The 13,017-nt window shown below is 51.6% G+C and overlaps 1 protein-coding gene across 3 annotated transcripts in view; it reads right to left on the bottom strand.

The window, feature by feature from the left end:
• The window catches only part of GRIK5 (glutamate ionotropic receptor kainate type subunit 5), a 56,164-nt gene that overhangs the window by 22,651 nt on the left and 20,496 nt on the right, over positions 1-13,017 (bottom strand). For all 3 annotated transcript variants that reach the window (XM_070557905.1, XM_070557907.1, XM_070557906.1), the window contains one exon: positions 10,675-10,878. In XM_070557905.1, the coding sequence (XP_070414006.1) occupies positions 10,675-10,878 (204 nt within the window). The remainder of the gene's footprint in view (positions 1-10,674; positions 10,879-13,017) is intronic.

The raw sequence follows: 13,017 nt of genomic DNA, 5'->3' as shown, positions 1-13,017 counted from the left end.
GATTTTTGTTCTAGAAAACTCTGTTAAGAGCTGAGCATTGAATTTAGCTGAGAGCTTTCTCGCAGCCAAGGTGAAAAGGGGGAAAAAACCCAGCTTTGCCTGCCCCACTCCACCCTGCAGAACTGGATCCCACCATCCCTCCAGGGCCCCCTCGAATCTTCCCTCCTCTGCGATGCCTTCTGTGGAACCCCACATTCTGGACACTCCTTGATCTCAGCACTTAGCTGAGTTCAAAAAATATCTGTTGGCTTCTTGGCCTCCTTTATGAAACCTTCAGAGGCAGGGCCAGCTGGATGCACTGTGAATCTCCTCTGCTGAAAGCCCGGGAATGTCACCCCTCCCCGGGACCTCCCAGACAGAGACACTGCTCCTTCCCTGGGCTGGAACAGAACCCCACGGTGGTCCAGATGCTGGCACTTACAGGGCACTTACCCTGAGGCCACCATTCCAGGGCTGTCCCTCCCCAGAGAAGCTCATTTAGTCCCCAAAGAAACCCTATATGGAGGACCCTCATTCCCACCACTTTACACGTGAAGAAACTGAGGCACAGTGAAGGTAAGTACCTGGCTCTAGATGACCTCAGGATTCAGAACCACTCTCCCTCAGAGGGGGCTTCACCTGTCTGCATGGCCCCCCATGGCCAGGGGCATCTGAGGTTGGGGTCTAGGTGTGTGACTCCTCCCTGGTCCCAGGAAGCTCAGGAAATGAGTGACAAGTGACTAGAAGAGTGAGTGAGTCCTTGAACCTCCCATGAATATGCAGCAAATGCAGACCCTATCCTCTCCCCAGTGACATCTCAAGAGAAGCCCCAGGCATCCTTGACACACATCCCCCTCACGCCTCACTGCATCCATCCTTAAGCCCTCCTAAGGAGATTTCACGACCTGCACCCCCCCCCCCAACACTTCTGGAATCCAGTTGCTTCTGTCCACCTCCACTGTGCTGCCCCTGCCCAGATCGCCATCTGTCAGGACTGGAAAGCTGGTCTCTGCCTCCTCAGCCACTCAGCAGGCAGCCTGAGGGATCCCAGAAACTACAACCTGGTCACTGTGCCCTCTGCCTAAACCCTGCGATAACTCTCATTCTTCTTATACTGTCATCCAAACTCCTCACCCGGCCCCGACTACCTCACCAGCCTCACCCCCACTGCTATGGACTGAGGTTTGTGTCCCCCTAAAATGCACATGTTGAAATCTTAACCCCCAATCTGATGGGCTTAAGAGATGGGGGCCTTTGGGAGGTTAGGTCATGAGGTGGCGCTAATGAATGGGATTAGTGCCTTTATAAAAGAGGCCTCAGAGAGCCCTCTTGCCCCTTCCTCCATGTGAGGACACAGCAAGAAGATGGCCATCTGTGAACTAGGAAGTGAGCCCTCACCAGACACCGAATCTGCCAGCACCTTGATCTTGGACTTTCAGCTTCCAGAACTGTGAGAAAATAAATTTCTATTGTTTATAAGCCACCCAGCCCATGGAGTTCTGCTACAGCAGCACAAACAGACGAAGATACCCACCATCTTTCCCTGTATGCCCAGATTGCAGCCACTCTGCTCATTCTGTCTGTTCATTCATTTATTCACCTGCTTGACAAACATTGGCGGAACACCCACCACTGGCCAGGCACAAGTCTACCTTTGGGAATACAGCAGTGAGTATAAACACATGTCAGGTAGTGACAAATGCTGTGAAACAAAACAAAGCAGGCCAACACCATTCAGACTGCCACACACTCCCCGCTGTGGGGAGGTCTCGAGTACAAACATGAAGGAAGTGTAGGAGGGAGGCATCAGCAGACCTGTGGAGAAAGTTCCAGGCTGAGGGACCAGCAGGCACAAGCCCTGAGGCGGCAAGTGACTTGCAGTGTCCAGGCTGGAGCAGAATGGGAGGGGTGGGAAAGGCAGCAGAGCGGGGACCAGAGCCCTGGAGGGCCCTGCAGGCCATGGTGAAGGGACTGGATTCTACTCCGAGGGCAACAGGGGAAATCACTCGGAGAGCGTGAGCAGAGGGGTGACGTGATCTGGCTACCATGAGGACAGATCAGAGAGGCAAGAATGGAAGGGGGAGGCAAGGGGCTGACTGATGATGTCCATGGAGATGCTGAGGCAGGCCAAGTGGTGGAGGAGAGAGGTGGTCAGATTTGGGTTTCATTCTGAAGGGAGGACAGGCAGATCCTTAAATGCTGCAAGTTCCTTCGAGGCTCCTCTCAGAGCCTTGAGAACCCCCCTCCCACCTCCTCCTCCCCCTTCATTTCCCAGCAGAGACACCTATTTCTTAGAGAACACTTCCCTCCCCAAGGGGACTCTGACAGTCAACAGCCGTTTAATCTCTGCAATGAAATCAGGAAGAATTCAAATGATGAGCCACCTGTAGAAATGACGGGGTTGTCTACATGCCTAAAAGCCAATTAAAGCACTTATGATTGTCCCCCAGCTCCAAATCCACCCTCTATACCGGCTCTGCGCCAACTACATTTCTGTTTTGCCATCGGCTCCCTGTCAGGCTCTACCAATAGGGGGCGCTAAAGGGAGGCTGCAAGGCTGGAGGAGGGAGGAGCTGCTCCTTCCCGTCTCCCCCCAGGTCCCTAGCCTCGTTTCTGCAGCCTTGGAAGCAGCAGCTCTTCCTGGGGGCAGCAGACAAATCCAGTTTGCAGCTTCCCAACACCTGCAGAAGCAGCCTCAACTCTCAGAGACACCAGCACCAGCCAGCGAGTGTCCCCCGCCCCCCGTTAGGGTAAGAGTTTCATCTCCACAGAGCCCTTCCTATAAGTTCCCAGTAGTTTCAGCTCTTCCCTTTGTTTCTTCAGAACTAGGGACATAGCCCCTTCCTACCTTGCTACCTCCATGATACCTGAGAGCAAGGATGTGCAAATTTTGCCCTCAGGCAAAGCCCAGCCCATCTGCCTGATTTTGTAAATAAAGTTTTACTGGAACACAGCCAAGCCCATTTGTTTAGGTATTATCTATGACTACTTTCCATATGATGGGAGCGCTGAGTAGTTTTTGTTTGTTTTTGCTGAGGAAGATTCGCCCTGAGCTAACAACTGTTGCCAATCCTCCTCTTTTTTTTCTCTTTTTTCATGTGAGCTGCCGCCACAGCATGGCCACTAACAGATGAATGGCGTAGGTCTGCACCCAGGAATCAAACCTGGGCCGCTGAAGTGGAGCACGCCAAGCATAACCACTAGGCTACAGGGGCTGGCCCAGAAGCACTGAGCAGTTTAGACAATATGACCTGAAAGCTGAAAATATTTACTATCTGGTCCTTTACAGAACAAGTTTGCTGATCTCTGCCTTGGAGTTCACTTTCACCTTCTCAGTTACCTAGTTAACAACTTCATTCCTAGTAAATAATTCTCCACATTCAAATATCTTGGGAGGTTTGTCTCCTGGTAGGACCCTGATTGATGCAGGAATGACAACACCCAGGTCATATGAGTGCTTAGGTCACAAGGTCACTCCCTCTCCTGCAGGCAGGTGTGCGGTCCCTAGAAGGGACCAGAAATGAGCAGTTTCTCAAAAGGAGAACAGGTATCTGCAGAAGGGAGAGTGATTCGCTCCCAAACCCTAGAGGTCTGCAGTGTGAGTCACCTCTCGGTGCCTTATCCCTCTTTGCCACCAGCACTCCACACATTCCTAGATCTGCTGGGTCATCAGGCCCAGGTGGCAGATCGGTGGCAGAGCCTTCGAGTGCTCTGGGCCTCCCTCAAAATGAAAAGCCCTCTGGGCTGTTTGGTAAATGGACTGCAGTAGCACACCCGACTTAGACCCAGGAATAAGCTGCTGCCCAAATCCAGAACGCCCACCAAATGTGGCCAGTATCAGCCAAGCAGCACCCCCTCTGAGGTCTGAATTTCAGCTCCATTGGGCCCCTCATCTGAGTTTCAAAGTTTTAATCTTCCTGACTTCTTCCCCTGTCCTCTCAGCCCCCAGGGTGCCAGCTGCTTCCTGCAGCTGCTACCTCCATGCCCTCTCAGTTTTCTGTTTCCTCTTTCAGTTAGCTGGTTAACAACTTTACATCTTGTTAACAATTAGTATACCAAATTCTCTCTGTTCAAGTAACTGGTAGTGTTTTCGTCTCCAGATTGGACCCTGACTAACAGATAGCAGCAGAGGATTTATTGCCAACCCCCTTACTAAATGCTACCTCCTGCTCAGGAGAGCTGATCAGCATACCGTTAACAATGTAAGAGACCAGCTAGATGCTGGGTGGTCTGTCAAGATCAAGTTTCCTGTGGTCTACATAATGGCAGAAAGCAAGAGAGTTGATGTCACCTTGAGACAAGACTGAAGGTGTGCACCCCTGGCTTCTGGTGGCCCTTAGAAAGTGCTGGAGAGAAAAAACCATTTGCCAGGGCAGTAGCTCACACCAGCCGCCAAGGGCTGTGTTGACGCTCCAGTAAAGATACTTCATTTGGGTCAGCAACTGCAACTGGAGTCAACACCTGATTCCGTTTGCAGTAATCCACAGCCATTCTCCAAGACCCATCTGCCTTCTGCACAGGCCAAACGGGCCGGCTGAACGGGGTTGAGATCACTAACACCCCTGCTTCTCTCAAGTGTTAATGATGGCGCTCATCTCCACAATCCCCCCAAAGGCTGCAGAATTGCTTTTGGATTACTATCCTGGGAAAGACGGGGAGTTCTAGGGTATTCCACTTGGCTCTTTTGACCATAATGGCCCTGACTCCACAGGTCAGTGAGCCAATGTGGGATTCTGCCAGCTGCCACATATGTCTATTCCTATTATACAGCCAGGTCCTGGGAAAAGACAGGGTGGGTCCACAGACCTATCAGGCTCATTCTGGGATGAACTTGAGTTCAGACTCCATCTGTCACCTGACTACATAAGCCCCACTTACACGGCCATGTCCACCAGTCAAAATGGTTTGCCATCAATGAAAATGCCAGGGGGCTGTCTAAATATCTGAAACCCAATCAAAACCCTCAAGGCTGAGAAGGAGCCTGTATAGAAACTGGTGTCACCTTTCTGGAAAGCAGTTCAACAATACATCCCAAAAGCCACAAAAAGGGTCTTCCTCTTTCACTCAGTCATTCTATTCAGAAAATTAATCCTAATCAGCTGCAATGCAGGCAAAGCTTTTGTGCACAAAGATGTCTGCATGCGGTTGTTGATAACTAAAATATCTGGAAGCAACTAAATATAAAAAATGCCTCAATAAATTACAATACATCCACGTGGGGATTAATATGCAGCAATGTAACATTCTGTTTAGGTTAAAAGAATAAGATATTACTTTTGGCCTTTCAGATTGGCAAAGACTTTTTTTAAAAGATTGATAATACCCATTGTTGGCAAGAGTGTGGGAAATTTGACATTCTTGAGTACTTCTGGTGGGAATATAAATTGGTGGAACCTTTTTGAACAGCCATTTGGCAGTAAACACTTAAAAAACATTCACACCCTTTGACCCAGTGCTTCCACTGCTTGGAATTTATCCCTCATGAACATGCCCACAAATCCACAGGTCCGGTTGATGGTGGCATTGTCTATACTAGCAAAAACTGGAAACCACCCAAGTATCCATCAATAGGGGATGAGTTAAATAATTCATGCTCAGCCGCTCACTGAAATCTGTATGTCTGCACTTGAATTTCAAATAGGATCATCTCCAATGATCCATGCCCAGAGATAGCTCCTATGTCCCCAATGCCACCAAACTGTCCCCCCATGTCCTCCCCATGGTGGAATATGGCCTCACCATTCACTTAGCTGCTTCAGCCAAACCCACAGTCACCCTTGGTTCTGCTCTCTCTCTTGCACACATACAGGCCCTTGGCACTGATGCCACTCAAGCACAAGCCAGCAGCTTCTTTCTTCCGCGCCCTCCAATGGCCTCCGAAATGGACCGTCCTGTTTCTACTGTTGCTCCACTACAGTTATTTCTCAGAAAGCAGCCAAAGTAATCATTTTTAAATGATTTATAAATTAAATCAAGGTCGTACATCCACATAAAGGAACATTATTCAGCCATAAAAAGGAATGCTACAAATGTGGATGAACCTCGAACACACTATGCTAAGTGAAAGACCCCAGGCGCAAAAGGCCACATATGGGATGATGCCATTTCTATGATATATCTAGAATAAGGAAATCTATGGAGACAGAGAGCAGAGTGGTGGTTGCCAGGGGCTGGGAAAGGGGGAATGGAGACCAACTGCTTAACAGGTATGGAGTTTTCTTTTGGAGTCATGAAAAATGTTTTGGAACTAAACAGAAGAGCTGATTGCACAACATTGTGAATATACTAAACGCCACTGAATTGTATAGTTTAAAATGGCCGATTTTATGTTATATGAATTTCACCTCAATACAAAAAAGAGAAAACAAATTAGACCACAGCACATTCACTGCTTAAAACCTTCCAGTGGCTTCACAACACAATAAAAATAACGTCCAAACCCCTCACTGCAAGGCCCCCAGGATCCAGACTCCGCTCCAGGACCTCACACTCTCCCTCCTCACTCCCCATAAAACTCTGTGAGGGAGGTACTGTCATCTCCATTTCAAGAGGGGAAACTGAGTTCAGAAAGCGAAGTGGCTTGCCAGGGATCACGTGGGAACACAGTCAACCTGAAGCTGGCTCTGCCTGGCTCCTAACCAGCTCACAGCTGTTGTGGACACTGTAGTGGCCACCGGGACCCTCCTTCAGGATCAGGCACGCATTGCCTCAGCTGCCGAGGGCGTTGGTGGCTGATTGCTCTCAGCTCTGCCGGTAGAAGAGTCCCCTCACGCAAGGTCCTGACTCTCCCCGAGGACAGCCCCCCTCCAATGACATGTTGGTGGAGGATATAAAGGCCTGCCCCCTTACCTCAGGGGGATGTCTTTGGTGGCCATCATGGCTCCAGAGCTGCCCAGGGGACGGCTGAGGCCCAGTCACGACTGCATCAAAGCATCAACTCCTCCCTCTGCCCAAGCCTGCTCCTTCGCTCTTTCACAGGACTGGTTTCCAAGGACAACCACACATCTCCTGCCTGCTAATCTTCATCTCTGTCTGCTTCCTGGGACCCTGACCTAAGATATCTGCCCTACCCTTGAGGGCCAGGTCGGAGGGCACAGTGTTCATCCTGAGGGCCCTGGGGGGGCTATAGCTAAAGCATGTGAGTGACAGGTCAGACTTGCTGCAGAAAGATCCTACTGGAGGGCAAACTGGAATGGAAACAGATGGGAGGCCAAGAGGCCAGTGAGGAGGCTGGTGAGAGGGGCCGGGGCCTGAATTCACACCATGGCAATGAAAGCAGGGAGAAGGCCAATTCCAACAGTGGCCACTGGGTGGAATAAATGGACCATAATTCGAGACTGGCTGACAAGCCCTGCACCTGGCCTGGGGGTGCCTGGGGGGATGCCGGTGCCCTGGGCTGTCTTCCATCTGGAAGTCACTCATCAGCTCTGGGCCAGCCTGTTGGGGTGCCAGCCCTGGCTCTGCCTGTCACTAGCCATGTGGCCTGGACATGGTACCTTGGTGCCTCACTCTGTCCATTAGGGAAAACTGGGCTAATACCAGGCCTTCCTCATGCGGTTGCCATGAGGAGTCAAGGAGAGGACACGAGTTCAGAAAGCTTGGAGAAAGGGCTGGCAAGCGTGAGTGAGCATTACCCTGATCACTCCAGGCTTCCCAAGCACTTGCTAGGTGGCTGGAAAAGGCACAGGCCTTGGGTCAGACACACCTGGCTGCAGCCCTGTGTGTTGGGGGCAAGTCCCTTTACCACTGAGCCCTAGATCTCACAACTGGAGGAGGGCAGTGACCCTCTGCGCCATGAGGGATTATTAGGAGATTAAGTAACACTTGAAAAGTTCCTGGCACGTGGTATGAAGTCAACAAACAGCAGCTGCTGCTGCTGTGAGGCTGGTGGCGAGTACCCGCAGGAAAGCTCAGTGTACTTGGCCGTCCCACGGCAGGCAGCTGAGCCTCGGCAAGGCCAAACCCCGCCCATCCTCGGTGCTCTCAGCCTGCTCCTCCTCCAGTGTTCTCTCTCTAAATGTCATCGCCATCGCCCAGCTGCCCAAGCCAGAACAGGAGGAACGCCCACGTCCTCTCTCCTGAGTCCCCCACCCCAGGCAGACACCAAGCCCCAATGCTCTCCAGCCTCCCCTTGTCTCCATCTCTGCCATCCCCTTACCTCCCCACAGCTCATCCTGCAGCCCCCGCTGCCCCCTTACCAGCTGATTCTGTTTCCCCACTTGAGCCAGTGCAACCTCTGGGGGGCGCTGCATCCCATGGACCTCCTGCTGAAGGAGCAACTCTAACCCACTCAGCAAGAGCAAGGCCAGGCCTGGCCACTGTATCCCCAGGGGTAGCACAGGACCTGGTATACAGCAGACACTCAATAAATGCCAGCTGGCTGGAGAAAAGATGAATGCATGAATGTATACATATGCTAACTGTGCCGACAGAAGTAACACTAACCACAACAGAAAGAGAGCACGAGCACACAGCCCCCACGGCTGTCCTAAGCTCCGTGGGCCTATCTTAAGCCCTTACATGGATGAACTCCTTCCATGCTCACAACGGCCCAACGTGGTAGTGGCTGTTATTGCCCCAATTTTGCAGCCGAAGAAAGGACGTGACAGGGAGTAACTTGCCCAAAAGTCACACAGCCAGTGAGCAGCAGAGCCGAGATACAAACAGGAGTCAGGACCACAATTGCAGCAATGGATCAGAAAAGGTCTGGGATCTGCTATGCTGGCCTCAGGCACCTTCGCACCAAATCCTCCCGCCCATCCTGTGGGGGAGGACTGAGACACCAGGGTTAAGACTCTTGCCCAAGGTTACGCAGCTGTAAACAGGACTGTTCCACTACTTCTTTGTTGATGAATAAATTGGCATCCAGTTTACAGTGACTTCGACTGGAGGGCTACTCCTCTGGAGTCTGCTTATTTCTGGGGGCCCTGATGAATGAAACGTTCTGAGCCCATGTGACCGAGGACTGGACTGTGGAAATGGAGGTGATGGGGAAGACTGCCAGTAGGTGGGCGTCAGACCACCAGCTCCGGGACTCCTGCCTCCTGTCTCCTCAGGTTCCAGCTTCGGGCCCTTTAAACCCACCAGGGGACAGAAGCTTTCAAATCAGCTGGCAGCCTGTGGGGCAGTGCCTCGGGCCTGCCCGTGGGGTGGGGCGGGGGAGACAAAGCCACCAGGACTCCAGGGACAACCCCACCTCCGCCTCCACTAGAGCAGCTCTGCTTTGTCCAGGGTTCTGAGGGTGCTGTCAATGGGAAAAAAGGTTCCACAGTCAAAACAACTTTTGAAAATCAGTGCCCTAAGGGATAAATGTCCTTGACAAGCAAAGTGGCCTTCTCAAGTCTACCCTGGTGACGTTCAGGGCTTGGATACAGTGGATTCTGGGATGGGAGAGACAGGAGGGTGAGAATCTCTGAGGCCTTTAGCCGAGTCCAATGTCAAGGCTGCCCTGACTGTTCGTGGCCATTGGTCCCTGCCCCGCACACCTGCCCTGTCTCCCAGGGCATACCCCCGCCTCTGGGCATTTACCCACACGGTCTCTTGCACCTGGAATAAAAAGAGGAATGACATGTGGGCCCCCCACCTCTGAAAAGCCATACATGCGGTGCTGTCCCTGTTTTCTATAACCCTCACTACAGACCAGTTGGGTATCATTATCCCCGTCTTAGGGGGAACCGACGTTCAGAGAAAAGAAATGACTCACCTGCGCTCTCAAATTCAGGATGATCTGACTCTGAAATATTCTTTTCACTGCACCCTCGCCTACCACCTCCCATGCCCCTGCCTCTCCCACCTCACCTTCATCCAAATCCTGCCCACACTCAGGGCCCGGCTGGCTCTTCCAATGTGCCCCATTCTCTCTCACCTTCCACCTTTGCACATGCTGTTTCCTCTGCTCCAAACACATCATCCTCCTCCCATACCCCCTTCACCTTGCTGACTCCTTTACATCCTTTGGGTACCCGCTTGGGCATCACCTCTTCTGGGAAGCGCTCCCTGGATACCTGGCTGGATCAGGAGTCTCCTTGGGATCCCTCCTCTGAGTTTTCCCAATCATGGCCCTAATGGCTCTGTCTTGTGGTCATTTGCTTTTCTGCATCCTAAGGTGACCCTAAACTCTTGGAAGCAGAGTCCAGGTCCCCTGTGCTTACCACTAGCTCCTGTGCTGCCCAGCATGGTGCAAGGCACACAGTAGGTACTCAGTAAACACCTACTAAATGAATGGAGTTGTGAGTTCAACAGGGAGCTTCGATGTCCACACGTGTCGGGCCCTCCTGGCAGGTGCTGGGCATAGCACACAAACGAGGCGCAGTCCTGGCAGCCCGGCCCTAGCCCTGCCTCCCGCAGGAAGCCTCTCACGATCTCCTGGCCTTTGCCCAATTCCCACTCCACATCTTTCATTCACTCAACAAATCCTTGAGCACCAAGTAAGCCAAGGTGGTGTGAGAGGAGCATTTGGCAAAGGGGGACACGGGAGGTGACGTATCGTCTCTCTTCCCCCTTGCCTGCCCCATGTGCTTGCCAGCACAGCTACACAGTGCACCATCAGCGTGGTGGTCACGTGGAGCCCACAAAAATTCACCCCTCTTTTGTTATGTGCCAGGCTGGTTCTGAGGCTCCAGTGGCTGCCTGCCCACCCGCCCTCCCTTGCTCACTCAGTCCATGGCCCCTTCCCCAGCCCCAGCCCGGCCGTACCCGGTTGATGAGCTCGCCGACCATGCCTGTCCAGGAGCCGTTGGGCTCGGGTGCCCCATACAGCCCATCCTCCACCAACCGCAGGCGGTAGCGGAAGCGTAGCAGCTCGGCCAGCTCCCGCAGCATGTCCACGCAGAAGCCCTCGAAGCGCTCATTCCCTGACAGGGCCTGGAAGTTAGGCCGGCGCATGACGTATGGGTTCTCCTGGGGAAGCAGGAAAGAAGAGGGGTCAGAGATGGGGAATCTGAGGGCTGGGTCGGGGATCCCGGAGCCCAGGCTGGGCAGCCAGATCAGGAATCCGATGGCAGAGAGGGGGTGATGGAGTCGCTGAACACATTACCTGCTTACAAATGCTCAGAGCCAGGGGAAAAGCACATGGACCCTGCCAGCCCTGAGCAGATCACAGGGAGCTGTTTTAATCTCCACCAGCCAATCTGACGCTCAGTCGTCTCAAACTCAGATGCTTACAAAAGGAGACAGGCAACCTTAGAGTGAATCAGACTAGATGGAGATCATGCCAGACTGAACAGGGGCTTTCAATTTTTTGACTACGACCCACAGTAAGAGATACATTTTCCTCTGCAACCCCAGCCATACACATATACGAGCATGTGCCTGCACACGCATGCACGTAACCAGACTGTTCCACAAAATAGTCCTTCCCCCTGTGACTATGGGCAATACACTGATATTTTCTCTTCTGCTCTATTTCTTTTTTTTCACATGACCAGTAGCAACCCACTAAACTGACTTCATGAGCCAGTAAGGGATCAAAGAGGGTCTCTTCCACCAGGATTTAGTTCCAGCCCAATGCTATCACGAGGAAAGCAGGCCTAAGATGCTAGATGGTCCAATATTAAGAGAATTTGGGAACCCAGGTTGTTTTGAAAAATCTCCTGGTTATAAAGGTTAGCAACACTTCAAATTCTAATACCAAATTTTTTTTCAATGCTTTGCAGACTAAACAAACCACCTAACAGTCTGCAAACTTCTCTTAACATAGTTATCGTCTAAATGGCTGTTCATACAGTCACTTTGCACTTACGAACAAAAGGAGTTAGGACTTAGGGAACAACCAAGAGAAGAGCTTTGGCAAAAATAGCCACATGCTTAGCACGTATTGAGCACCTGCTGAGTACTAGCCGCTGTGCTGTGGGTGCTCTCTGGGTTTATCACTTTACTTCCTCACAGGGACCTTACATGGCAGGTACTATTAGACTCACTTTATACACGTGGGAACGAAGCTCACATAGATCAAGCGGCCTCTGTCACCTCTCATTCATCCAACACATAATTACTGAGCTCTGAGGTAGACATGAGCACAGTATTCTTCAGCCCCTCTCATCAAAGGGTAGAGATGGGGGCCAGCCCCATGGCCGAGCGGTTAAGCTTGTGCGCTCTGCTTCAGCGGCCCACGGTTTCGCCGGTTCGAATCCTGGGTGCAGACATGGCACCACTCATCAGGCCACGCTGAGGCGGCGTCCTGCATAGCACAACTAGAAGGACCCATAACTAAAAATACACAACTATGTACCGGGGGGCTTTGGGAGAAAAAGGAAAAATAAAAAATCTTATTAAAAAAAAAGGTAGAGTCGATTTCCCCACAGCTTGGGTTTGAGCTGGCCTCGACACTTGGCATTGGCCAAGAGAACATGGTGGAAGTGATGCTGTGTGAATTCCAGAAGCTGGGCCTTCAGAGCAACCTCTTGGGACAACCGTAAAAGAAAGCCCAGGCCAGCCTGCTGAAGGATGAGTGAACAGAGGCGTGCCAGCCAACAGCCAGCACCAACAGCCACTCTGGACCTTCCAGCCAAGCCTTGTCACTAGCTGAATGCAGCCAGAGTGAGCTCAGGCGAGACCAGAACTGTTCAGTCGGCCCAGAGAATTGTAAGAAATAATAATCATTATTGTTTTACGCCTCTAGGTTTCGAGGTGGTTTGGCACACAGCAATAGGTACTATGAAGCCAGGTCCTATCATAGGCTCTGGATCCCAGGACCCCACAAAGCCCACAGCTGAGGGGTGATGGGATGAGGGAAATCAGTGATTTTTCTCTCTCTACCAAGCTGATTTCCAAATTCAAAATTGTGGAACTGGGAGTAGGAATGTGAGCTAATACTAATAATAGTGGCAGCAGCTAGCATTTCTTGTGGGCTTGCTGTGTGACAGCTATTCTGTCAGTGTGGGAGGTTGGTATTATTACCTCTGTTTCAGAGATGAGGACACTGAGGTCCCTAGGAGTGAAGTAGTAAGTGGCTGAGATGGACAAGTTGGTCTGACTCTAAAGCTCTGCTCTTAATCCCTGTGCTAGACTGAACTCAAATGGACAAAATCAGAGGGTGAC

This window comes from Equus przewalskii, chromosome 9 (genome assembly GCF_037783145.1).
Source record: "Equus przewalskii isolate Varuska chromosome 9, EquPr2, whole genome shotgun sequence".
NCBI lineage: Eukaryota > Metazoa > Chordata > Mammalia > Perissodactyla > Equidae > Equus > Equus przewalskii.
Note: the sequence above shows the minus strand (reverse complement) of the source record. Positions and strands in the feature narration are given on the sequence as shown.